This window comes from Prionailurus viverrinus, chromosome E1 (assembly GCF_022837055.1).
Source record: "Prionailurus viverrinus isolate Anna chromosome E1, UM_Priviv_1.0, whole genome shotgun sequence".
Lineage (NCBI taxonomy): Eukaryota > Metazoa > Chordata > Mammalia > Carnivora > Felidae > Prionailurus > Prionailurus viverrinus.
Genome location: NC_062574.1, coordinates 26418143 through 26445836, shown reverse-complemented (window position 1 = coordinate 26445836; position 27694 = coordinate 26418143). Strand labels below are relative to the sequence as shown.

The 27694-nt window shown below is 36.3% G+C and overlaps 2 protein-coding genes and 1 long non-coding RNA gene across 6 annotated transcripts in view; 2 read left to right on the top strand and 1 right to left on the bottom strand.

Annotated features, from left to right (window-relative positions):
- MED13 (mediator complex subunit 13) overlaps positions 1-18324 on the top strand; it is a 110536-nt gene extending 92212 nt beyond the window's left edge. The window contains exons 21-30 of one of the 2 annotated variants that reach the window (XR_007147062.1): positions 920-1139; positions 1990-2181; positions 2373-2596; positions 5078-5220; positions 5679-5837; positions 5948-6133; positions 8054-8202; positions 10820-10993; positions 12440-12514; positions 13849-13949. Coding sequence is in view for 1 of the 2 variants with exons in the window: in XM_047833949.1 (XP_047689905.1) it covers positions 920-1139; positions 1990-2181; positions 2373-2596; positions 5078-5220; positions 5679-5837; positions 5948-6133; positions 8054-8202; positions 10820-10993; positions 13849-13949; positions 14288-14420 (1681 nt within the window). In the remaining variant the exon portion in view is untranslated. Of the gene's footprint in view, positions 1-919; positions 1140-1989; positions 2182-2372; positions 2597-5077; positions 5221-5678; positions 5838-5947; positions 6134-8053; positions 8203-10819; positions 10994-12439; positions 12515-13848; positions 13950-14287 lie in introns of those variants that run through there. The other variant, XM_047833949.1, reaches the window with a different exon arrangement.
- On the bottom strand, positions 544-24980 carry LOC125152152 (uncharacterized). The gene is made up of 3 exons (XR_007147063.1): positions 24848-24980; positions 23385-23500; positions 544-728 (listed from the first exon to the last, which is right to left on the bottom strand). It is a non-coding gene; the product is annotated as an uncharacterized LOC125152152 (long non-coding RNA).
- Positions 24981-25049: 69 nt separating this feature from the next.
- INTS2 (integrator complex subunit 2) overlaps positions 25050-27694 on the top strand; it is a 60685-nt gene continuing 58040 nt past the window's right edge. Inside the window, exons 1-3 of one of the 3 annotated variants that reach the window (XM_047833952.1) lie at positions 25050-25133; positions 26425-26731; positions 27357-27495. In XM_047833952.1, the coding sequence (XP_047689908.1) occupies positions 25124-25133; positions 26425-26731; positions 27357-27495 (456 nt within the window). In that variant the 5' untranslated portion in view covers positions 25050-25123. Of the gene's footprint in view, positions 25147-25249; positions 25417-26424; positions 26732-27356; positions 27496-27694 lie in introns of those variants that run through there. The other 2 variants (XM_047833951.1, XM_047833953.1) reach the window with 2 other exon arrangements.

Below are 27694 nucleotides of genomic sequence, written 5' to 3'. Positions count from 1 at the left end.
AAGACCTCTTAATGCAAGGGTCTTTGTATACCATGATATTGTGTGCACAATGTTTTACTATTCTCTTTGGAAAGAAAGAGATGTCCCTTAATTTTTAGACAGGCTCTCTGACACCACCAGAAAAAAGGGAGAGGATAAAGTATTTAGGGATCAAGAGGATTCCTTAGTAAGACCAAATATTTTTGTCACTGAAGTGTTCTGAGGTATACCTTGATGTTTAAAAAAATATATATTGGCTAAAACACTTTCACCTTCTGGATCTACTTTTTAAATCCTCTATTCCCTGTAGTTATTAACTATATGTACCAGGCCTCTTTAGAAACTAGTGTGTTAAACTGAACCGACTTGATGGGAGTAATTATCTATAGGACTGATTTTCCAAAGAAGAACATTGTTTAGAGTAGCGAAATTATAAGTCTACTTAAGTGTGTTATAAAGCTGTTCAAGAAGTAACTTGGCAAGTTTTGTGAGTGAAAATGTAGTGCTCAAGTGCTTTAAAAGGTTATAACAAAGACAAATGAATTTTTAAAAGTTTTGTGAAAATGCTTTATTTGGGGGAAGTTGAGTTCTAGATGACGGGGCAGTTCCAGAATGTAAAAACTTTAGGTATATACATGTCTGCTAGGAGATTCAAGGAAGGAAGGAGGTAGTTAACACTGATGACTTGAAGTCTTCTGTGAATTTCCCAGTGCATACTCAGGTGGCAGCTGTGGGGTGGTGAGCCTTTTCTAGAACACACAGAAGAGAATGGGAATATCACACAACATGTATTCTCTGTAATCCTGTGTTACGTTTCCTAATAAACTACTCTTTTCTCCTTGGGGCGGGGAGAGGGGAAAGAACCTGCTTTTGATACTACCTCAAAAAAGGTACAGTACAACTTTTTTTCCTAACTATATATTTCTACCTTAAATTTTAGCACGATGGATCGGGATAAAGTGGGCATCCCCACAGATGGTGATTCACATGCAATCACTTATCCACCTGCAATTGTCGTTTATATAATTGATCCTTTTACCTATGAAAATAAAGACGAGAGCACTAATTCTTCTAATGTATGGACTTTGGGGCTACTTCGATGCTTTCTGGAAATGGTCCAGACTCTTCCTCCTCATATTAAGAGTACTGTTTCTGTACAGGTAAGAATAGTAAATGTTGCAAATTAAATTTATATAAAACAATTTGATGTAGATAGAAGTTTCAAAAATACTATTCTGTATCCAAATTAATTGTTTTAAAAACCAGGTTCTATTATATTTTACTTTAAGTGATATTATGATAGAAATCTTCAGGAGTTTATGAAGATAAATTTTACAGTCATATCACATTAATAGAGGATAAAAAGATTGCATTTAAGTACATTAAATATTTCTCTTGTGTTGCTCTTATAAACTAATTTTTAAATTCATATGCTTAAATAGAAGACTAGAGCATGGGCCTATATAATTTTTTTTTTTTTTTTTTTTTTTTTTTACGTTTATTTCGTTGAGAGAGAGGGAGACACAGAATCTGAAGCAGGCTCCAGGCTCAGAGCTGTCAGCACAGAGCCCAACGTGGGGCTCAAACTCATGAACCACGAGATCATGACCCGAGCCAAAGTCGGACACCTAACCGACTGAGCCACCCAGACACCCCTGGAGTGTGGGCCTATATAAACTAGAATTCTAAATAAGACAGATTTCAAGTAAAAGTAGTAAATAATGATATTAACTTTTTTACAGATATTTTGAATTATTTCTTTATAGACTATAACAGAAGTAATCAATGGCAGTATTAATATAACTGCTGTGTAGAAATTTTAAAGTTTTTATATAACCTGTTAGTAAAATTATTAAAAACCTATGTAATAAAATATAATTCTTTAGATTATAGTTTTAATTAGGTTTTATTTAAATTTTCTGGTAAAAGTTTTTAGAGATTTAGACCCACAGTCCTTTTTATTTTTATTTTTACAAGTTTAACTTTGTAATATTTGCTTATAATTCTTAGATTGTTCCTTGTCAGTACCTGTTGCAACCTGTGAAGCATGAAGATAGACAAATATATACCCAGCATTTAAAATCCCTGGCTTTTTCGGCCTTTACCCAGTGTCGGAGACCACTTCCAACATCAACCAACGTGAAAACATTGACTGGCTTTGGTCCAGGTTTAGCCATGGAAACTGCTCTTAAAAGTCCTGATGTAAGTATGTTTTCTGTGACCAAAATTATTGAATGATTATACATTTTATGATTTTATACAAAACTAAGTATAATCCTCTGTTTATTTCTCATTTTCCAATTATCTTATAATTGAATAGAGATATCACATTTTCAGTAAAAGATTTTTAGGATTGCATAGTACCAATAGTACCTTAATTTTTTATTTTACAGAGACCAGAGTGTATTCGACTTTATACACCACCTTTTATTCTGGCTCCAGTGAAGGATAAACAGACAGAGCTAGGAGAAACATTTGGAGAAGCTGGACAGAAATACAATGTTCTTTTCGTGGGCTACTGTTTATCACATGATCAAAGATGGATTCTTGCATCTTGCACAGATCTATACGGAGAACTCTTAGAAACTTGTATCATTAACATCGATGTCCCGAATAGGTACTTCTGTTTCCTTAAGTGTATCATTAGATCATCCATTTAAAAATACTCTCACACACACACTATGTTTCATTATTAATGAATAGAAAAATAGAAAATTGGAAGGTTATATCATTAAGTTTTGGAATTGTGGGTGATATTCACTTTTTTTTTTTTTTTTTTTTTTTTTTGGTAGGTAATATATTATATAATTTAGGAGTATTAGAAATAATTTTGAGAGGTGTCAGACTTCGGCTCAGGTCATGATCTCATGGTTCGTGGTTTGAGATCGAGCCCCACATCAGGCTCTGTGCTAACAGCTCAGAGCCAGGAGCGTGCTTCGGATTCTGTGTCTCCCTCTCTCTCTGCCCCTCCCCCGCTCATGTTCTGTCTCTGTCTGAAAAAATAAATAAACATTAAAAAAAATGGAAAAAAAATAATTTTGATTTTTGTTACATAGAAGAGAGTAAAGTACCTAAATTCTATGTAATAAGGCTTGACACAATGATTTTAGCCTAAAAAACTTTGAAGCATGGAATGAGAGAGCCTCTGCAATTTAAAAAAAAAAAATCTAGTAAAGCATCCTAGGACATTTATTTCTCTCATGTGCCATCTAAAATATAGTCCCTAATTAACTGCATTAACTTCATTTACTAAAATTGTTGACTGAAAATTTTGCCTTTTAAATTAAATATTGGAGTGTCTTCTGAAAATGGTGGCCTTATTTTTTAGAATTCTTCTGGTAGTAATTAGGTATCATGGCTAGTTATTTCTGAAGGTTGTAAGTAATAGATCACAACAGGTAAGCCTCATATTAAGTTATAACTTAATAGACATTTCTAGTAATATATTTCAAGGCTAGTGAACATGGACTAAGAGAACCTGAAAGGCAAGTCCATGAAGTAATTTTCAAAAAATTTTGAGGTTTGGTTCTATCCTTTATTATTTTTTTTTATTATATAAAGGTTCAGTTTCTTTAAGTTCAGAAATTGGTTATATATAGAAATATTTGATGACTATTAGATTATAGTGATGCTGAAGAAATGAAATATAGAAACATTAATTTTATATTATTATAATGTTTTATTGGTTATTTTTAATAAACCTTAGAGAAGTACTTCATACCTTATTTCCTTGACACAGTTTTTATTATTTATTTATTTATTTTAAGTTTATTTACTTATTTTTGAGAAAGGGAGTGAGAGAGGGGGCACAAATCGGGGAGGGGCAAGATTCCCAAGCAGGCTGCATTCTGTCAATGCAGAGCCCAGTGCAGGGCTCATACCCACGAACCATGAGATCATGACCTGAGCTAAAATCCAGAGTCAAACACTTAACCAACTGAGCCACCCAGGCGCCCCATAAGTTTGATTTTTTTTAAATGCTAAGTTAGCGAGCTTTGGAAATAGTATGCTTATCTGTGAAGGTTGAGAAAGAGTAGAGAAAGAATAATATCACCTTTCCAGTACAAAGATAGTATTGCCATTTCACTGAAGTAGAAAGGTCCAACTCTAGAGTTTTAGAGATCTGGGTTCAAATCCTGACACTGCCACTTACTGGCTATGTGATCTTGAGAAAACTACTTTAGCCAGCTAAGCTTCAGCTTCTCTCTAAAATTGGGAGAATAATTTTATCTGCCTCATAGGGTTGTTAGGCTGAAATGAGGTATAACATGTAAATTGCGCATAATGCTTGTTATGTGTTAAGTACTTAGTCAATCATTGCTCAGCCAGAGAGTGCTTATGTTATGTACTTGCCTAATAAAGGACTTATATGCAGAAAACCCAACAGTGTTGTTTGGTCTGAGAAACATAGTGTTTTGTTTGATATTCTTCAACTTAAAGTATGAAGCAAGGGTTAGCACACCACAGCCTTTGGGCCAAATCTGGTCACACCTGTGTGGTTAGGTATTCTGAAGGACTGCGTTCATGCTGCAGCAGCAGTTATTGTTGCAACAGAATCTTGATGGCCTGGCCTGCAAAGCTTAGTATATTGGCCCTTTAGAGAAAAAGTTTGACAATCTCTGGTGTAGAGCAGTGTTTCTGGTGAATTTTGATGGTTCATGAACTATTTTTCATTTTAAAAGTTAAATATTTTAATGTGTTGGGGCGTTTGGGTGGCTCAGTCGGTTGAGTGACCAACTTCGGCTCAGGTCATGATCTCACGGTTTATGAGTTCGAGCCCCGCATCAGGCTCTGTGCTGACAGCTCAGGGCCTGGAGCCTGCTTCAGATTCTGTGTCTCCCTCTCTCTCTGCCCCTCTCCCACTCATGCTCTGTCTCTGTCTCGGAAATAAACATTTAAAAAAGAATTAAAATATTTTAATGTGTATTATAAAAACACAAACTAGCATAACCTATGATTTTATGTATATTCTTGCTTAGGACTATGTAGAGTGTCAAGCATTAAAATTAAGGGACCAGTTTTTCACAAATTTGAGCTCTTTTAAAATGTCATATGAATTTTAGAAATATTTAATTGTCTCTTGTATTCTGTACAATAGGGCTCGTCGGAAAAAAGGATCTGCTAGAAGGTTTGGTTTACAGAAACTTTGGGAGTGGTGCTTAGGACTTGTACAGATGAGCTCATTACCATGGAGAGTTGTAATTGGCCGCTTAGGAAGGATTGGTCATGGAGAATTGAAAGGTAAAATTGTGCTTTTGATTGTTAATTCATACACTGTTCAGACTACATCTATGTAAATGTACTGAATAAAATGCAGAGCTTATAAAACTAGTTGTTTTGTTTTCAAAGAGGAATCACAAATATCTAGTTCACAAATGGCCTAATTCCAATTTTGAAAGGACATTTTACTTTGTTTTGACTTAATGGCAGTGTTATTACTACTGTCCTTTTTTTTTGTCTTCCATTTTTTCCTCTTTTTGCCCATTATTGCAGCTCATCCCCTATTTAACAGATCAATTGATGTTGACCTATATTAAAATGTATGATGTTGAGTAATGTCAGCAAGATTTTTGGTTTGATGATGATTCCTATTTGAGGAATGCAGTAACTTAAAAACCATTATGTTTTAACTTTGGTTCTGCAGGGTGTTAACAATGCTGTTACTTTGGATGTTATATTTTTACTGTTGATACCCACAGATTGGAGCAGTTTGCTGAGTCGTCGAAACTTGCAGTCTCTAAGTAAAAGGCTCAAGGACATGTGTAGAATGTGTGGTATATCTGCTGCAGACTCTCCCAGCATTCTCAGTGCTTGCTTGGTAGCAATGGAACCCCAAGGCTCTTTTGTTATTATGCCAGGTTAGCTATCCTTAGTTTATATCCGATTTAATTCTTCATGCACTTGCACTTCTAAGTATCATATAAAATTGATTCTTCTATTATTGAAAGAAAAAAAATTCTCTTTTCAGATTCTGTGTCAACTGGTTCTGTATTTGGAAGAAGTACTACTCTAAACATGCAGACATCTCAGCTAAATACCCCACAGGACACATCATGTACTCATATACTTGTGTTCCCTACTTCTGCTTCTGTGCAAGTAGCTTCAGCTACTTACACCACTGAAAATTTGGACTTAGCTTTTAATCCCAACAATGGTAGGTGAATTGTTCTTTAAAGGTTTGCAAATATAAAGTAAGTCTTGATGATTGTGGCTAATTCATCTGAAGAGTTCCTCCCCAAACCTATCTGCATCCTATAAATGTTTATGAAACCTGTGAATGTTACTTTATATGACCATAAAAGACTTTACATGTGTGATTAAGTTAAAGATCTTGAGATGAAGAGATTATCCTGGGTAATGCAGGTGGGCCCTAAATGCAATCACATGTATCTTTACAAGAAGGAGGCAGAGGGACGTTTGCTTACACACAAAAAAGAAGAAGGCCATGTGATGGAAACAGAGGGAAGCAAAGTCAGAAATGATGCTATGCTGCTGACCTTGAAGATGAAAGAAGGGGCTATGAGCCAAGGAATGCAAGGAATATAGTTCTAGATGCTGGAAAAGACAAGAAAAGCTTTCCCCTAGAGCCTCCAGAAAGAGAATAGACCTCCTGGTACCTTGATTTTGGCCTAATAACCAGTACTTTGATTTCAGCCCAGTAAAACTGATTTTGAATTTCTGGCCCCCAGAACTGTAGAGAATTAAGATATGTTTTTTTAAGTCATTAAGTGTGTGGTGGGGCACCTGGGTAGCTCAGTCAGTTGGGCATCTGACTTCAGCTCAGTCATGATCATGAGGTTCATGAGTTCAAATTGGGTTTGCAGCTATCAGCGCAGAGCCCACTTCAAATCCTCTGTCCCCCCCCCCCGCCCCTCCCCCACTTGCACTCTCTCAAAAATAAATAAAACATTAAAAAAAGTTTGTGGTAATTGGTTAAAGTAGCAATAAGAAACTAATACAACCATTCTTCTACTTTATTGATACTGGAACTAGTGCTATGAATTGTCTCAAAAATATTTACTTATTTTAAAAGGCAACACTGATCATAAAATGTTTGTATAGGTTTTTGCCTGTGCTGTTTACCTGTACATAGACAATAGACTTTGTGGCACATTTTATATTCCTTTATAAATTGATTTGCCAAAATAATATAGTAATTTATTTAAACTGCCATAGTAGGGATATAGCTTTTGTAGATGAACTTAATAGATTACATTTTAGTAGAAGAGAAAATAAATGATATTCCATTGTTGCCCTGAATTACCTTAGAACACGGTACATCTCTAAAGTCACAAGTAGGGAGTATTTAATATTCTCTTCTTTTAATGTGTTTTACAATAACTTGAATATTTTATTTAATAAAGAACTAGAGTATTAATTGTGCATAGTCCCATTTTAAATATATTTTCATTCCAAGCATGCTGTTTTGTATTATTTTACTGTTGCTGTTGTAACAAATTAACACATGCTTAGTATCTTTAAACAACACACATTTATTTTCTTATAGTTCTGGAGGTCAAAAGTCTGAAATCAGTCTTAAGTGGGCTAAAGTCAGGGTGTCTGCAAGGTTGATTCTGTCTGGAGGCTCTGAGAGAATCTGTTTCTTTGCCGACATCTAGAGACCACATGCACCTCTTGTCTTCCATCTTCAGCAGCAGCAGCAGCATAGCATCATCATACGTCCTTCACTGACTCTAACCCTACTGCCTCCCTCTTATTAGGACCCTTGTGATTACATTGGACCCACCTGGATAATCCAGAATAATCTCCCCATCTCAAGATCCTTAGCTTGATCACATCTGCAAAGTTCTTTATGGTAACATATTCACACATTCCTGGGATTAGGATGTGGACATCTTTGGGGGAGGGCATTATTAAGACTACCACATGCTTGTGTATAATATATAGTTGTTTATATGGCTTCTAGAACAATACCTATCACATAGTAGGCATTAAATAGATGTTAATTAACCCATTTTGATTAAAATTCATTAATTTATTTTAACCCTCTTCTGCAAGTGACCACAGGATGTGAAAAGTGGAATATTTGTTTATTTTTCTTTCTCCTATATAGATGGAGCGGATGGAATGGGTATCTTTGATTTGTTAGACACAGGAGATGATCTTGACCCTGATATCATTAATATTCTTCCTGCATCTCCAACGGGGTCTCCCGTACATTCTCCAGGATCTCATTACCCCCATGGAGGTGATGCTGGCAAGGTAACCCTGTTATAAAAGCTTAATCTAAATGTCATTCATTAACTTAGTAATGGATTGATAAATAGAACACTATTTTTTCCTTGGAAATTAACAAGAAGTGAGAATTATAGTACCTGCATGCACTTTTGTCTTACAGATGTTAATACCTGAATCGCATATTTTTTCTTCAAATTCTTATTTAAATTCTAGTTAACATACAGTGCAGTATTTGTTTCAGGAGTAGAATTCAGTGGTTCATCACTTACATACAACACATAGTGCTCCTCATATCAAGTGTACCCATCACCCATCCAGCCCATCCCCCCATCCACCTCCCTCCATCAGCCGTCAGTTTGTTCTCTATTGTTAAGAGTCTATTAAAAAAAAAAGTGTCTATTATGGTTTGTTTCCCTTTCTCTCTTTCCCCCCTCCCATATTTTCATCTTTTTTTTTTTTTTTTTAATGTTTATTTTTGAGAGAGAGAGAGAGAGAGACAGAGTGCAAGCAGGGAAGGGGCTGAAGAGAGGGAAATACAGAATCCAAAGCAGGCTCCAGGCTCTGAGCTGTCAGCACAGAGCCTGATACAGGGCTTGAACCCATGAACTGTGAGATCATGACCTGAGCTGAAGTTGGATGTTTAACCCACTGAGCCACCCAGGCGCCCCGTCATCTGTTTTGTTTCTTAAATTCCACATATGAGTGAAATCCTATGGTATTTCTCTTTCTCTGACTGACTTATTTTGCTTAGCATGATACAGTCTAGCTCCATCCACATCGTTGGAAATGGCAAGATTTCATTCTTTTTGATGACTAATATTCCATTGTGTATATGTACCATATTGTGTATATGTACCATATCTTCTTTATTCATTCATCAGTCAATGGATATTTGGGCTCTTGCCATAGTTTGGCTATTGTTGATAATGTTGAATTATATATTATAAAGAGTCTCTAAGGCTCTGCTGTCCCTCACTTCATGTTTTCTTGGCTTTAGTCCTTCGTCCACTCACCATAGCTTCTAATCAGGTATGGCTAGACCAGATTATTTGAGGATTATAGTATATGCTCTAATCTGCCATTTGTATCAGGGCTGTGAGGAGGAACATAATAGAAATATTAATTTTCTCATAAGAATAGGAAAAACACTATCTTCTTCCCTCCATCCTAATTTTTAGTGTTTAGTGTTGAGAAGCAGCTGTCTTGTTCTTCTATTTGAACTCAAAACTGATTGGGCTTCATTTGAGTAACATCTTTATTTGAGTGAAATTAAATATAGTTTTTATTTGATTATAATAGTATGCATATGTTTAGAACCTGCCTATTTGTTTATTCTTTAGAGCCTGACTTTAAAATAAGGAAGGATCAAGGGGCGCCTGGGTGGCGCAGTCGGTTAAGCGTCCGACTTCAGCCAGGTCACGATCTCGCGGTCCGTGAGTTCGAGCCCCGCGTCGGGCTCTGGGCTGATGGCTCAGAGCCTGGAGCCTGTTTCTGATTCTGTGTCTCCCTCTCTCTCTGCCCCTCCCCCGTTCATGCTCTGTCTCTCTCTGTCCCAAAAATAAATAAACGTTGAAAAAAAAAATTAAATTAAAAAAAATAAAATAAAATAAGGAAGGATCTTTGCCCCATCTTACCTTGTATCCTTTCCTTTTGTTTTTAACTGGAAAAAGAAGTAAGATCATTGGGGCACCTGACTGGCTCAGTTGCTAGAGCATGCAACTTTTGATCTTGGGGTTGTAAGTTTCAGCCCCAAGGAGGGTGCAGAGATTAATTAAAAATAAAAAAAAAATACTAAAAAAACAGTGAGAGTATTAAAGTGTGTGTGTGTGTGTGTGTGTGTGTGTGTGTGTGTGTGTGTGTGTGGAAAAGCACCAGTAATCTCATCACTTTAAGAAAACCATACGTACTTGTAGCAAATTCCCTTTCACATGTATTTATGTTACAGCTTCCAATATGTATAAATAAGTATCATAAGTTTTTTAACCTTGTTTTCCCATAATTTGTTATGTCATTCCCAAAATGTTGGACATTTAAGTTTTTTTTTCTTTTTTTTAATGAAAAATTTTTAAGTTTATTTTGAGAGAGAACAAGTGTGTGCATGCAAGAGAGCAGGGGAGGGACAGAGAGAGAGGGAGAGAGAATCTCAAGCAGGCTCTGCACTGTTAGCACAGAGCCCAACATGGGGCTCGATCCTGTGAACCATGAGATCATAACCTGAGCTGAAATCACGAGTCAGATACTTAACTGATTGAGCCACCCATGCATTCCCCCCCCCCCCCTTTTTTTTGGTCTGTTACAGGTAATGTTGCAGTGAACCTTTGTCTGCATATCACTTTTTCTTCTTTTTATCTATTTCCTTAATGTAAATATCTAGAAATACATGGACTAATCTAAAGGATACAAGCATAAGCAGTTGGCATATTAATTTCCTTTTAAAACTCTTGAAATAAAGCTCATTCTTTTAGTACTGTTACTAATTATGATCTTCTTACTAAGTACATAGCAATTGATTTTTTTCAGTATCTTTCAGTATTTTCTAAATTGACATTGTAAGATAATGAGACTGATTGCCATTGTGTATATCTAGTGCCCATGTATATATCAAATGAACTAACACATTTTTAATTTTTCTCTCTTAAAGGGTCAGGGTACTGATCGGCTACTTTCAACAGAATCTCATGATGAAGTAACTAATATTCTTCAGCAACCATTGGCCCTTGGTTACTTTGTGTCAACTGCCAAAGCGGGTCCCTTACCTGACTGGTTCTGGTCAGCATGTCCTCAAGCACAATATCAGTGTCCCCTTTTTCTTAAGGTATTTCCATTTTAATGCCAGTTCCTAAATAATACTAATCGACGGCTTAAGTCTTAAGAAACACAGAAGTGTCTAAGGTCAAATGCATTGCAATATATGACAAGAGCACAAATTATGAAACAGCTCCACGTTTTAAACTGATATTAAGTTTGAACTTTTAATTAATCTTAAGTCATATTTCTGGGACCCTTGCTCTTATTATTTTCAGCTGCACATATGGAAGTTTAGAGCTGGGTGAAAACTTCTATTACTTTTAATCTAATAACTTTTCATTTTCTAGGTGAGCATATTAAAGTTCAGAAAAACTCATTTGTCTAAAGTCATAAATTGGTTAGTAGACTAGGATTACAGTCTGGATCCTTTCATGATTATATGGTTATTCTTTGAATTACATCATACTATACTTCTGTTATGCCTCAGTATTTGGGGGATTAAAGGATTCATAATTTTGTAAGAATACTTGATACTTAGACCCACTTACTACCTCCTTAAAAAATTTTTTTCTAGCTTTGTGTAAATTGCTGTGTTAAAACTATTAAGTCATTTTCAAGTACTAAGACTCCCATAGTGACTTATTTTATCAAAACAAGTTCATTAGTAAGTGCTGTAACAAGGTTGAGATACATCATATAATGGTAAAATGAGATTTGAAAGCCCTATGCAGAGTTTGTTGCTGCTGCTTACTACTTTTCCAAAATAGGAAATTCAGATCTGATTCACTTATTTTTATATATGCCCACCAGAAGTTGACAATTTTATTCCAGAAGTCATACTAACTAACCTAACTTCTTGCCAATTGATTTTTAATTGTAGGGTAAAAGTTGGATACTATGCTTTTAGTGGGTACTTGAACCAATAGGCTTGCTATCTTTTAAGCCTGTTGCTATTAAATCTTGATACTCTTGGCCAACATACCATTGAGTCAGTGACATTTGAGATTAAGCAATGAACTTCTGTAGCACATAAAGAATACAACAGCTGTTGATCTGAATTGACTATTAATGAGGTGATATATTTAGGAAGGTCAGCCAAGGTAATAAAGTTTTATCATATGAATTTTCCTCTCTTTCCAATATATGTACAGTGGTCTATATAGATCTCATTACAAGAACATATTCCCAAGTGTGTTTCTGCAAAATAGTAGTCCTTGGTGTTTCTATAAAACAAAGGGTTTTTTGGTCCTTTGGGAAATGTTACACATGCTTTCTGCCCCCTTTTGTTGTTATAATACATATGTGCACATTAAAGTCTCTGAAAAATAGCAGCAAATAACATTGTATACCTACTATTTCCCAAATTTACTTTAATACACAAGAAAGCAATTGTGTAACACCAGTTAATATTTCATGACCTTAGTGTTTCACAGAACATTTTTTTAGGAAACACCACTTTACAAAAAGTCCAAGGGACTATCCAGATTCTTTTCTACTCAATATTTATTTGCAGAGAGGATAGTGTAAAGTGGGCATTCACCCTCAGATACAGTGTAACAAGATTAGGACTTCTGGTCTGAATTACCAGGTAAGGCATAATTTACCATAATTTTGTTCACCTTTTATTTTCATACATTCCATTTTATTTCCTGTACCATAGGCAATAAAACCACCCGATGTGTTTCTCTTTGCTTAGAAAAATAATAGATTATTCCCTAGATGATTTAAAAAATCTTTTTATCTTAGAAATTAAATGGTAATTTTGGTACTGACTATATTCATTTAATCTGTAGTGATCTGTCATGTGAGACTTGTTTTTAACTTACAAATGAAGAGTTATGGGCAGTTAAAGACATTTCTTTGGTTATATTCTTGAATATATATTAGAAGAGTTTATACATCTATTGCAGTTGTAGAGATCACCTAAATATAAAATAGTACCTTTTACTTTATACAGAATGAAGTCTGCTAGTATTCTGCAGTCAATACCACCATCTCTCATAGTTTTTTCACACTTAATATATTGACTCAATAAACAAAATGATTCACTTTCTTTAATTGAAATGTGAAGAAGAGTACCACATTCCTTTCTTCCACTCTTCATTGTCATACCAAAATGGGTGTGGCAGTTGTTACTAAGCCTCCGTTATGAAATTGCATGGGCAAAGGAAGGCATTCTATGTACTGTATTAGAGAGCTTACAATTCCACCATAGGTAGCTTTATTTAAAATTTGTAGATTTGTATGTAGTATATTTGCATATGCTGACTTTTTCAGTGCTAGACCTAGGTGTATGTGCATAGTCTAAGTTCTGTGTAACCTGTAGACAGGTTTATCAGTTTAGTGCTTCCTTAAACATTTACTTGACACATCTAGGCATGTTACATGCAGAAAATAGATAATAACTTTATTTTCTTTTTTACTTTTTATTTTATTTTTTTAATGTTTATTTTGAGAGAAAGAGAAAGGGAGAGAGAGAAGCGATCAGAGGAGGGGCAGCAAGAGAGGGAGAGGAAGAATCCCAAGCAGGCTCTGCACCATCAGTGCAGAGCCTGACTTGGGGCTCGATCCCATGAACTGTGACACCATGACCTGAGCTGAAATCAAGAGTTGGCCACTTAGCCAACTGAGCCACCCAGGCACCCAGAAAATAGATAACTTTAAGTAACTTTTAAAATAACTATTAAATAACTTTTGAAGGGATTATTATGTGGTCTCAAAAACAATAGAACTGAGGAAAATTAAGATTGAATATAAGTTATGCACTTAAACAAGAAGAACAAGCATCTTTATAGTGGTGCCCATTCATTACATAGGTCTAAAATGTATTTCATCAAGGACGAGACCTTGGGAAAACTTGGGAAAATAAGGTAAAACCAACAGAACTTTTTCATTTGGCTGACTGATTACCTGTTTTTTTAGGCCTCTTTGCACCTCCACGTGCCTTCAGTGCAATCTGACGAGCTGCTTCACAGTAAACACTCCCACCCACTTGACTCAAATCAGACTTCAGATGTCCTCAGGTATAGCTCTTTTTACCATTAAAGGTTCTCCATTGCAACTTTGAAAGAGTATAATGTTGATCCTCCTATTTGTCAATAATTTATAGTTGTGTACCCTTGGATCTCTAGATGAATTACATCATTCAGAATGAGTCCTTTTCTTTCTAGCATGTGTAATCTTCTGAGAATACTTTTTTTTGAAAATCAGTTTATCTTTAATTTCCCCAAGGACTCTCTCTTCCATACCTTCCACCATTTTTTAAAGTGGCTTTAAATCTTAGATGCCATAATTGGAAACTGCTTCCAAAATCTACAGTATAAGTATATACAGGACTTAAAACAGTTTATTTACTTTTCAGGTTTGTTTTGGAACAGTACAATGCACTCTCCTGGCTAACCTGTGACCCTGCAATCCAGGACAGACGCTCCTGTCTCCCAATTCATTTTGTGGTGCTGAATCAGTTATATAACTTTATTATGAATATGCTGTGATCTTCATTGGATGGAACTGTGCAAGAAGAGAACAAGGAAAAAAGATATTTCACTGCAAGATTAAGTTATAATTATCTTCTCAGTGAAAGTCATCTGTGATGGGGTCTAATTCTTATTACTTCAACAAATATTGTTTTGACTTGGGGGGAGGGGCTATAACCCTGCTATTTTTCATTGACTATACTGAACTCTTTAGGATGATGACTGATCATACAAAACGTATTATAACATTTTCGTAGCAAAATTAACCTTTTTTTTTTTCCAGTCACAGTATTTGTGAAAAGTAATGAGCCATAGTACCCAGTCATGTTAAATGAATATTAAAAGCATGGAGAGGAAACATGAGGAACAATGAATTTCAACATATGGCTTCAGAACATCAAGATGTTCTTGTATTGGATTATAGTATCTAGTATTCAAAAATGCCTGCATCTCTTATTTATTGTAAGTTTTTAAATGTATAAATTGTCCTATATTTCTTAACCTCTTTTATAAAAATTTTCCTAGAAGGTTTATACTGCCTTCTTGCTTTAAAGCAATTGGTCTAAAATATATGTAATCGTCTTAATTAAAAAGTTGCAGTAGGGTTGCTTTTAGAGTATTATTTTTTTGTAAGGGGGTGGGTGGGACAGTAAATTTGTATTGTCTCGATGTACAGTTTAATGGGGATAGAGGGGGAATAATGTCCATACCATTGTGTGTGGAGGATTTACAGCTAAGCTGTAGTTGCAGAGTACATGTACAGTAATGAAGTTCACTGTGTTTATAAATTGAAAAGGTACCGGGTCTTACAGCATTTTATATATCACACCTTTACAGAATAACATGATGGCAATATACAAGTGATATTGTTGGGTGGTTTAACTTAGAATAAAATGAGAATTCTTCAGTTATATTTTGTACTATGGTTTAGGGCTATGACTAATATTTCAGGCCATTTCCAGTGAAAGAAACTTAGTTTTACAAGAAAAACATTTGCTACTGAATGCTTAAACTAATTTTGGTGTTTAATGTTACATGCTTAAATGTTTTTTTCAGTTTTGACAGTGGCACATCTAGGCATGGGAATATTAATTATGAAAATTATCTTCAGGATCTGCTATAAGGTTGAAATTTAGCCCAGCTCTAGGCATTTTACAAATTATTTTAAGAACAGTCACTCTGATTGTTTGACTTTTTTTTGTTTTTTAAATTAAAGATTGGGAATGTATGTGAGAGTATGCATATGTATGGATGTGTGTGTGCAATCAAACTGTGGTGTAAATAGATTTCTCAGTGAATTCTGGTATTCAGACTCTATTCCACTAGTTAAAGAACCATTTTCTAAACTTAACCTGTTTCCTTTTGCCTTTTTTATTTATTTAATTTTCTTGGTTTGGAGATGGCAGTCCCAAACACCAGAGTCTGTACTTTTCTATAACACAGCTCAGATTAAGGCAGGGCATATGCCAAGGAGGATCTCACCTCCCTAAAGAAGGGACTTGAATTTTAGGGACTTTAATTCACCCCTTCCTTCAATACAGCTTTCCCCCTTCTTGTTTGCACATGCCAAGATAAATGCTTTTATGCAGGCTTTACCCCTTTAAAAAGTTGTTTCTACAGTGCTGCTCACAAGAGAGTCCAAGTTAGCTTCCTGCCTGTGTTGCTGACTTGAATTCACAGTCACCAAGTCTACCTATCTTTCTTGGAAGCAGTCTAGAAAAATTCTGAATTTGTACATTCAGTAATTCTCCACAAGGACAAAATCAGTTGTATTTACAAAACTGTAATTCAGTGTGTTTTGTTTTGTTTTTACTGAAACTTGTTTTGTAAATACTATATGCTTAGCTTAAATATCACTTTCTTACAAACAATATAACTTCTTCAAATTGTGTATATTAAAACATTAGCAAGTCTTGTTTTTTCTATAAAAAACACACAACTGGTGACAAAGGTTTTCAATCACTTCTTCAAAATTATAATGCAATTCCAAGGGTCAGCATTTTTGAAATTAGAATTTAAAGATCACATCTCTGCATTCATTTTTAAATTATGCTAGCACACTACAGATTATGTTGGCATGTTTTGTTCTATACTTAAAAAAACTTGTCTGAAATTTGAGGGGAAAAAAGATGCTTATTTGGAATATCTATAAAAAGTATCCTCTTTTTTTTTTTTATAAACTTAGCTCAGTAGTGACTTTTAAAAATAAAAGCTATATTCTCAGTTGTTTAATATCACTAGCTTGTAGTGAACACACCTCAGTTTGAGGATAGATTTTTAAAAAATTATTCCCTGACAGTTTCTTTTATATGGAGCCATAAAGAAAGGAACCCAGTATACAATTCCTTTTTATCTGGGAACAAGGAGTAGTTCCCAAATATATAAGATTTACTGGTAAGATTTTTTTCTTCCCTTCATATTTAAGTTCACACTTAAATAGAAAATTATTAAATATCCATTAGAAAAGGTCAAGAGACTTATTTCAAAAAGTTAAGCCTTTTATGCAGGATGATGGATCTGACTTACTACCATACTGTCACAGACAAGTATGGGTAGTTTTTTGTTTGTTTGTTTGTTTGTTTGTTTAAATGGTAAACAAAATAATATATACTTTATACCAGTTGATCACCAACACATTGACTTCTTTGTTACAGTGCTAATGTCTGTTTTTTGTGCAGTTATCCATTACAAAGCAGGGTGGAAGTACAGTATTTTGGCATTTAAAAAGATTAGTTATATAATGTCTGCTTCCAGCCAGTGAGAAACATCTAGCCATACTTTCTTATGCAAGCCATTCAGTTATCAGGACTGTGAATTAACACTGTATGAATAAATTTCTGTACACCTTATTGTTTGGCCAGAAGGCCACCAAGTGTACTTATATGTAATCCTTAAATTTTAAAGTAGCTGTAATTTTTAAATCTTTCTAAACTTTTCTTAAACCACTAAAATTAAGCTCTTACTACTTAGTCAATTATCCTCAGCTGTATTCGTACTCAATTGTCAGTATGGCACAGATTACTGTATTAAAATATTCTCCTTTCGTCTTCATATTTACCTTCTGAGGTAATTTTTTAACTTAATGTGTTACTACAAAGATTTACAGATCTTTAATCAAGCACTATGTTAATACTGTAATATTCAAAATACTATGTTGCGTTATTTAAAATGTTCAAATTGAATACATTAAAAGGAAGTTTTTAAATGCTGTTGCATCATATAATTTGCTACTCATCCACTATGGCATCGCATACCAGTCTATTAATACATTTAATGTTGCATGAGTAATGTTTTGGTCTGGGTTTCCTCTTAAGATTTTAGTTTGTCTAAATTAAAGAAAAATGTTTTTGACATACATTTTTTTTGGTCCCTCACCCCCTCCTCCCCCACTCCCAATCAGCTGGAAATCTTAACCTTTAGGTTTTTCTTGGTGTTTTAATGGGCCCAGAACTGTGGTTTAAATTTTCATATATATGTTTTCTCTTTTGTGGAGTATTAATTAAAAAACTGGATTTGGGACCTAAGATACTCCTCAGGTTGATGTATTCATGAAGTTTTAAAATAGTTTTAGTTTTCAAAGTAAACTGGATTTGTGGACCTTAAAGTTACTGAGTTTAAACTACAAATTGTAACGTCATTACTGGACATGTCAGCATCAACTCTCTCAAATAGCTTGGTCACTTTATGAAGGGGCGTTTTAAAGTTGTTGTTTAGCAGTGACATTTAATATGGTCCAATTGCTTTTTTTTTTTTTTTTAATGTGACAAAAAAAGAATAAGGAACAAACACTATTGCTGCCGAATGCCATAACACTGAGTTGTACAAATTGTGATTGAGGAAATGAAAAGGTTTATACTTTTTAAAAAAAACAAAAAACAAAAAACAAAACTTCAAATGGAATAAATTATTCATGAAGCCTTCATTGTGGTGTCTCATTTTGTTAAAAATATTTCCATCTTAAACTTAAGTAAAAATTAGTGGTATTTTTTGTTGTAAGTCGAAAAGGGTAACCTAAAAATTGTACTTTTAATATCTCCATCTGAAGTATTTTATTAAAATTTTTCTAACCACATTAGTGATTAATATACAGGAAAGTTATATGTGTACATACATACTCCTTTTAGGCTCATCAGTTTGGTATCCTTTTTCTAGTCCAAAGCTACCTTCAGATATTTAAAGCTTAGCTCAGGCCTACTTTTTTGATCACATAAATGTTTTTGAAACATAAAAAAAGTCTTCAGATATGAACACTCCATTAAAATATTGTATGAGCAGCCGTTTTAAATATTTTTGTCCAAACTTAAACTGAGTAAGAACAAACCCCAAAATTGTGTCCATTTTGAAATAGTGTTTGCCAGCAAAATTTAAAAAATAATCCTTTAAAAGGAAGTATATGGTGTTGGAACTTCTACCTTCTTAAGTTATTCTCTGTCTCATAGTTTGTATTACCTGTAATTTTTTTTTTTTTTTATCTTGTTAGTCTAAAACCCTTTATGGCTGCTTCTTGCTCTAAATATCTAAAGTCTTAACATGGTCTGTCCCCTGCTTTCCCCACAAGAATCAAGATGGGCTTTTTCCTGTGTTTTCCTCCTTGCCTCATAGGCCATTTGAATTCTTTGAAAGCCCCATGGTTATTTTTGCCTTAACTTTCCACATACAACCTTGCCTCAGACTAGGTCCCCTAGTAATATACTTTCTTAAAGTTTATTATCCTGAGAGAGCGCAAGTAGGGGAGGGGCAGAGAGAGAGAGAATCCCAAGCAGCCTCTGCACTGTCAGCACAGAGCCCGAGGGGGTCAAACTCACCAACCATGAGGTCATGACCCGAGCTGAAATCAGTAGTCACACTTAACCAACTGAACCACCCAGGTGCCCCCTAGTATTTTACTTATATTGTAATAATCTGTATGGAGTCTTCACAGTGTTTTTTGCAGTTTGTATGAATGTTTGATCCTACTAAATGACCTCATGAAGGCAGAAACTGGGTCTGTTTTGCTTACTAATGCATCTAGAATCCAGCACAACATCTAGCACATTAATAGGGCACTGAAATATTTGAATAGACTTCTTGTGATAAATGCCTCAAACTATAGTACTTAGTTGAAGTGTGAGTTCTGCAAGAATTCAAATGAAACTGTACAATCTAATTACTTGGGACTATTTTCACATTAGTAGAAACAATCACTAGATGAGTATTCTTGTGCTCTCAGATATGCCACCTTTTAGCTGGTGACTTCAGACAAAACTTTGAACCTCTTGAGGTCTCAATTTGTTCATTTGTATATGAACACAATAGTAACCACTCCTTCCTAATGTTAGCTTTGTGAACCTCAAAGGATTACATACAACATAGAAATTTGTAAAATACAAATGTGAGGGATGATTAATACAATACCTATGTTCTCTAGAAGAGTTGTGATTTAAGACCTGCCAGACCAAAAAAAAAAAAAAAAAAATGCTTACAACAAAAGGACTCATTTATTTTTAATGTTTATTTTTGAAAGAGTGAGGGGTGAGGGGCAGTGATAGAGGGGGACAGAGGATCTGAGGTGGGCTCTGTGCTGACAGCAGTGTCCAATGCAGGGCTTGAACTCCCAAACCATGAGATCTTGACCTGAGGTGAAGTCAGATGCTTAACTGACTTGAGCCACCCAGGTGCCCCAACAACAGGACTTTAAAAATATGTTTCTAGCAAGATCATCCAGGGAAAAAAATGCAAAGAATCAAGTATTTAATACTTAATTTTTATCTCCCTTCTGTCCTAACCTACTCTGACTAAAAAGAAATCAGCTTGAAGGGTCTTTAAGCTCTAAAATGTAAAGTAACACACATATGATGAAATAAAATCTGAGATACTTAACTGATTTAAAGCATTTCAAAGTGTCAGGTCCAAAGGAAATACATCCTCGGTACTAAAAGAACTTGTAGATATGATTTCAGAAATGCTGTGGAAAACTGAAAGGTTCCAGAATAGTGAAAATGCACAACTTGCTCAGTTTTTAAATTTTTAAAAAGATGGGGTGCCTTGGAAGCTCAGCGTCTGTCTCTTGCTTTCAGCTCAGGTCATGATCTCAGGGTTAGCGAGTTCAAGCCCCAATCTGGGCTGTGCTGGACAGCAAGGAGCCTGCTTGGGGTTCTCTCTCTGCCCCTGCCCTACCCATTCTCTCTCTCTTTTTCTCTCTCAAAAGTTATGTCCTAGAAACTACTAATAATTTATTTCACTTTATGAACAAGTTCATTAGAAACCAGCATAGTTCCACTAAAGCACTATTTAATAGACTGTTTACTATACACTAGTCATGAGATACACACCTTTGACTTTTAGCCATCAATCTGCTGAGAAACATACATGTGCATACATAATTAGTTCCATAAGCCCTCTAGAGTGATAAGAACAACAATGTAGTGCATATACAAGAAGGAATAGCTGAAATCAATCTACATTTTATTTTGACAGCATTAATAAACATCATGGAAATGGATATTCAGGTTATTTAATAAGGTTTCATGGTATTGTTACACTTAAATCATTAATTCAACAAACCAGTATTAAGTACCATACTTTAGTTCCTGCCCTCCAAGTACTTACTTTGGAAAGGTAGGAGAAACTAATTTTAACAATGTAGTACAATATGTGACGTGCTATGATGGAACGAAGTAAAGGGAGCCTTGAGAATATTGAAGAGGGATACTTTAAGAGATAGGTGGTTTGTCTGGGAAAGATTTCTTAGCAAGGGAACACTGGAAGTGAGACTTAAAGGATACATAGGAGGTACTACATAAAGAGAATAAAGGAATTTCAGACCGAAGGAACAGTGGGAGAGAAGGTCCATGAATAGCATGAAGGATTTGGGAAACAGCAGTTCCAACAGACTAAAACAGAGGCACTATGGTGGGATAGATAATGCAGGAATCCAAACCAGAGCTAAGAATTCAGACTGAAAAACTGTCTTTTGAGTGCCACCTTAAGGAAAATGAACTTTATCCCAAAGCAGGGAAGTGTTTCAACAGTTGGGATGATTCATAATTAATTGAACAATCATACCAAAAAAGGCTTGTTGATGGAGCTGTATCAACCTGAAGGGATGTCTCTAACGTACTATAGAATCTTGGCTGGATCCAATTCCATTCAATATTTTACCCATAAAATTAATGAAGAGATGATCTGCTTTGCAGATAGCCAGTGTAAAAGAAGAGTCCAAAAGATCTTGACAGGGTGAAACAATGGAAGAAATTTTGGGATTTCAAGATAAAATAGGACACTGTTGAGGATAATTATAAAAAGAGTTCCATATTGAGAACATTTGAGTTAGATGGCTCCTGGGATCCTTGTACTTCCAAAATTCTATGAGTCAATTTCTTTTTTTTTTTTTTTAATGTTTATTTATTTTTGAGACAGAGAGAGACAGAGCATGAACGGGGGAGGGTCAGAGAGGGAGACACAGAATCTGAAACAGGCGCCAGGCTCTGAGCTGTCAGCACAGTGCCCGACGCAGGGCTTGAACTCACGGACCGTGAGATCATGACCTGAGCTGAAGTCGGCCGCTTAACCGACTGAGCCACCCAGGAGCCCCCTCTATGAGTCAATTTCTAAAGAATATTGGTCTTCCTTTAAATACCTAGGTCTTCTAATTTCTTGAAGCTCATTTACTTGGCAATAATCTACATAAAAGCACCTAGCGTGCCTGAAACATAGTATTGTTTTTTCTTTCCGTTTGTTTCTCCTTTTCTTCCCTCAGTCTTACTGAAAAATAGTTAAGTAGAAAAGGATAAATCATAGTAAGCCAGTCAGAAGAGAATGTTTACTTCACTTAGGAAGGAGTGTTATTTTTTAACTTAAGTATAGGAACTACGCAACGTGTTGCATCAAATCTAAACACCAGTAATTGTAAGACACCATTATATGTACCACTAAAAAATTTAAAAGATCATTACTGATCTTAAGACACCACGATATCAGAGATGTTAAAATGTGAAAAAGTCACCATAGAGTTGATGAAATATGTCTTTATGTGGGACACCTCACTGACTCGGTTGGTGGAGCATGCGACTCTTGAATTCGGGGTGGTAAGTTTGAGCTCCATATTGCATGTAGAGATTAGTTTAAAAAATAAAATCTTTTTTAAAAAAGAAATATCTTTGTGAGTAAAATGGTAATGAGCCTCAGTGCCACATTGGTCTTAAACGGGGATTATTTTCTCAAACATTTCTTTCTCAAACGCAAAGTGTACACCATAATTACATAATATGCCCTTTTAGTAATCAAAGGTTTTGTGGTTTATAGGCAACTAAATGTTAGGGCTAATTTGTAGCATTATTTACTTTTCTATAAGTTCTTAATCTAATTAAGCATCTGAGCTGCAAAGTCTTTAAAAGTTGATTTTAGTATAGAGAAACCACCTCAGAAAAAGCAGATTTAAAACTCAAAAGTCCATCAGTAAATCTTTTTTCACTGAGTTCTGTATGGCTGTCAAAATGATTTCACTGGTGAACAATGTAGATCTCAAAGACTTTGACTAAGTGGATATGAGTGGAACAGGCGAGAGCCTAGGGTAACTTCCAGGTTTCTGGCTTGAGCAATTCTGGGTAGTGGTGATATTCACTGAGATAAGAATTGGAAGACAAGGAGAAGGGGACTTGGAAGAAGGTAAGTGTCAGCATTCATTACCATTACACGCTAGCTATCTTATTTGAGCTGGGTGTGATCTGCTGTTAGATTGAGACGGATCTGTAAGTTGTTTCTTCATTAGTGATTACAGGATTGTAAGTAGAGCTGGAAGAAATTTTTTTTAAAAATTATTTTAGAGAGAAACAGAGCACTAGAAGGGGAGGGACAAAGAGAGAGGGAGACTGTAAAGATTGGGAGACACAGAATCTAAAGCAGGCTCCAGGCTCTGAGCTGTTAGCACAGAGCCTGATGCAGGACTCGAACTCGACCTCATGAACTGAGAGATCATGACCTGAACCAAAGTCAGACACTTACCTGACTGAGCCACCCAGGCACACCTAGAGTTGGAGGAGATCTTAAAAATCACTTAGTTCACATCCCCTTTCTCCCATTATTGATCCCCCAAACCATGAATTCTCTTCATATTCCTCCTGTGAAAAGACCATCCAGAGAGATTAAATTGTTTAACCTCTGTCTCAGTCTCAATTTCCCAACAATTATAAAATAGACTGTTCCCTACCTCAGATAATTAAATCAGATAACAGATATAAAATACTAGTGCCTAGCAAGTGTTCAATAAATATCAGCTTAAAAATGACAATGTTGTACAATTTGTGATCGAATAGACTGTGAAATCAATTTTAGTGTGTAGTGACCAGCAATTAAAAATTTTTTTAATGATTTTCTTTTTAAGTAATCTCTACACCCAATGTAGGACTCGAACCTAACAAACCCGAGATCAAGAGTCATATGCTCCACCAACTGAGCCAGTCAGGTGCCCTGTGACCAGTAAGTTAAAGAAGTGAAATAGAACATATAATATGTAGTATGTGTTATTTCATAAAAACTTTGTTCCATTTAAATGTGGGCATATATGAGCATGTGTGTCCTGGGTCACAATGTGAAACTGTAGGTCAGGTGGATATAAGTTTGAGAAACAATGAAACACACATTAGTTCTCTTCTTCCTTTGTTGAAAGAAGAGAAAGTCTGAAAGCAGACATATTAGGAGATTAGTACTCTGTGAAAGCCTTGGAAACTATACAGTATGAGGCTGTATTTCTCTCTGTAAAATATTTTTGCTCCCAGCTTGTAGCACAGTATTTGGTAAGCAGGTGATACATGCACATTGCTTAAATCAGGAACTAGAAATAGTATGAAAATATACAGAGACTAGTTTTTAATCTTTTCTGCTTAGACTCCATTTGAAAATTTGTTGGAAGTTTTGGGTCCTCTTTCCAGAAGTGCCAAGCACACACAATTTTGCAGATTCCAGGGAATTCCTGAAACCCCATCCACCACTTTCCAAAGGTCTATGGACCTTGAGTTTTTTGTTCTGGTTTAAATCGAAGTATAGTTGACACACAATGGTACACTGGTTTCAGGTGTACACTATAGTGATTGGACAACTCTATGTTATACTCTAGGCTCACCATAAGTGTAGCAACCATCTATTACAATACCATTGACTATAATCTCTATGTTGTAAGGGAGTTATTCATTCCATAACTAAAAGCCTGTACCTCCCACTTCCCTTCACCCATTATGCCAACCCGAAGGCATAGAAACCCGAAACTAAGATGTTTAACTTGTGACTATGAGGGTATGAGGTCAAGAGCGAAAGATCAGGAAAAGATTAATTTTTAAATTCGCCTATAAATCCTACGATTCCAGACCTTAAGTGCTAGGGAGGCATAGGCAGGGACAGAAAGAAGGGTGCAGTCATTAGTGTTCCGGTCAAAGGATGGTGGAAACAACTTCAACGTTTCTTTTACATACGTTATGTCATTCAAGTGCCACAAAAATCCTGTGAAGATGAAACTGCAGGTCAGAGGGGCTTAAAGATTTAATCGGAAAGGATAAAAGTGATAGATTTTGGAAGAAGAAACCGAAAGCAGCATTTTAAATCTTCGGGAACGCAGTTAAGGGGACTGGAAGGAAGAGGTGGGACCGCGCACGCGCACCGTTGCATCAGCGCGGACGTCTCTGGGTTTCCTTTGCAGACAGCCTTCCTCTCAGTCCAGTACGGTGGCCGACGGGAGCCAGACGCTGGGGATGAATGAAGGTGCTGGGTGCAGGTTGAAACAGTCCCCTCCGCTTTCCCCTCCCTTCAGTGCGGTTTCTGCCTTTGTGCGGTGTCCCCATCCAGCCCTATCGCACTGCCGACCCCATTGGTCCCGGCGTCTGGGTTTTTGGTGCCTGTGTCGATTCAGGGCACAGTTGGGTTTGGCGAATGCGGATTTTCGCCTAGGCCCAACTTTGGGCCGCGCTCTCGATTTCTACCGTGTCCCGCCTCTAGGGCGCGGAATCGGTGTTGAGTCCCGGGAGGTTGGAGGGTAAATCTTGAGGTATGAAGCTTCCGTTTCTCAGGCCTCAGCTCGTTCTCCGGTCCACGTCGGTCACTGGCCTTACATTTCTCTGCCAGGGGGACTGGTTGGTTCTCGTTACGCTGAGGGCGAGACCTGTGAACACACACCGGTCTTGCTTGGCGCCACTGCTCCCTCAGCCCGCCCCTGTGTTAAAAGGCCAGCTCCTCTTGTTTAAAAACAAAGTAGCGTTTCTGCCCACGACTCTGTTAAACCCATGATTTTGCTAGTCTGATGGATTGGAGGGGATGGCTTTGGCCACCTGCTCCCTGCCCTTTTTTTTTTTTTTTTTTTAAGCTTCTGATTAGTGAAGATAAGAGAAGTGCTCAAGTGGAACTCATCCTTCTCCCATAGCTAATTGTAGCTCCACAGCAATTTTTTACCAAGCAACCCAGGGGACATTAGGATAGTGTTACGGCCTTGAGGACGTTGAGTCTGGCATTGCTTCTGCCTAGTGAGGAGATTTAGCAGTGCATTTATTGACTGGTGGAGGGTGGGAAAGAGAAGAGTAAGTTTTTTACATTTGTTGGATAGGCATAAGAAGCTAAAGAGATATGGACGAGGAACACATTCTTAACTATACTACTTTTATTTGCATTGCGGTGCTCAGATGATTTATGCAGTGGAGAAAGTCTTGGACTGCGAGTTAATAGATGAGGGTTCAGCCTAGGATTTTGCTACTAGTAGTAATCATTATATGTCTGTTACCTAATCTCTCTGGGCTTCATATTTCTTCTTTGCAAAATAAGTATTAGAAGATCCCGAGGGCTGGAGGAAATGTTAATATACTCTGCTTTCTTTTTCATTTTCTAGGTGGGAGTAAAAACATAGGGAGCCTTCACATGTGCCTGAAACAGCCAACATAGAGGCATATTAAAGATAGACCACACTTCTTAGGGTTTTTAAAAAGAGGGGCATTGATACATGTAGGAGTTACACACCTACTTTCGTTTTTTTTTGTTGTTGTTGTTGTTGTTTTTTTACCATTAGGATCAACAGTGATAATGGCTGAGTGTACAAGCCTTCAGTTTGTCAGCCCTTTTGCTTTTGAGGCAATGCAGAAAGTGGATGTTGTTCGGTTGGCATCTTTAAGTGATCCAGAATTGAGACTTCTTCTGCCCTGCTTGGTGCGAATGGCACTTTGTGCTCCTGCTGACCAGAGCCAGAGCTGGGCTCAAGATAAAAAACTCATCCTTCGTCTTCTCTCTGGAGTGGAAGCTGTCAACTCTATTGTTGCATTGTTGTCAGTGGACTTTCATGCTTTAGAACAGGATGCCAGCAAAGAACAGCAGCTTAGGTAATGTTGTGTTATATAATATGTGGACTGGGATTTACTCGAATTTGTTAAAGAAGAGGGAGTCAAATATTTTTTGGAGATTTTAGGGCTTTTTATTGGATGCACTCCCCCAGAAAAGATTGAGAATCTAAACTTTGGAGAGCATTTTACTTAGTTCTTTTCTATTTATAGTTAAAATTCTAGAATTCCATATTCTAAAATGTTGTGTAGAGAATTTTGGCTACACATATTGTTGTATACATGCTAAACTGAATAGGCCAGTTGGTTTCAGCGGGAAGTGGGTAGGGTAAGTTCCCCTAAAAGTAGAAGTATTTACTGGGAGGCTTTTTAAGCTTATATTGATTTCCCCAAATTCTGGGCAGTTGTTTGGTCCTTCCCTGCTTATTGTGAATCCAAGAGTGAGCAACTGTTCATGTAAGTGGGTGTTAACTATTAGCTGGTGTCTTTATATAGGTTGTGAATCCCTGAAATAGGCAAACTAAATAGTATTTCAGAAGTATTATTTTCATGAAATGTATGAAAATAATTCATACATTCTTTTGTAGATTATTTCAACAAAAGATAATTTTATGCTATTTTTGTGCCAGTGTTCTCATAATTGTTGTACACATTTGTGCTTTATTAGGCATAAACTTGGAGGAGGCAGTGGAGAGAGCATCCTGGTATCACAGCTTCAGCATGGACTGACATTAGAGTTTGAACACAGTGATTCACCTCGTCGATTGCGTCTTGTGCTTAGTGAGCTGTTGGCAATTATGAACAAGGTGCATTTTTAAAAAAATTTTTTAGAGAGAGAGAAAGAGAGAGTAAGTAGGGGAAGGGAGCAGAGGGAGGGAGAGAGAAAGAGAATCTTAAGCAGGCTCCACGCTTAGCGTGGAGCCCAACACTGCCTGGATCCCATGACCCTGGGATCGTGACCTTAGCTGAAACGAAGAGTCAGATGCTCAACCCACAGAGCCACCC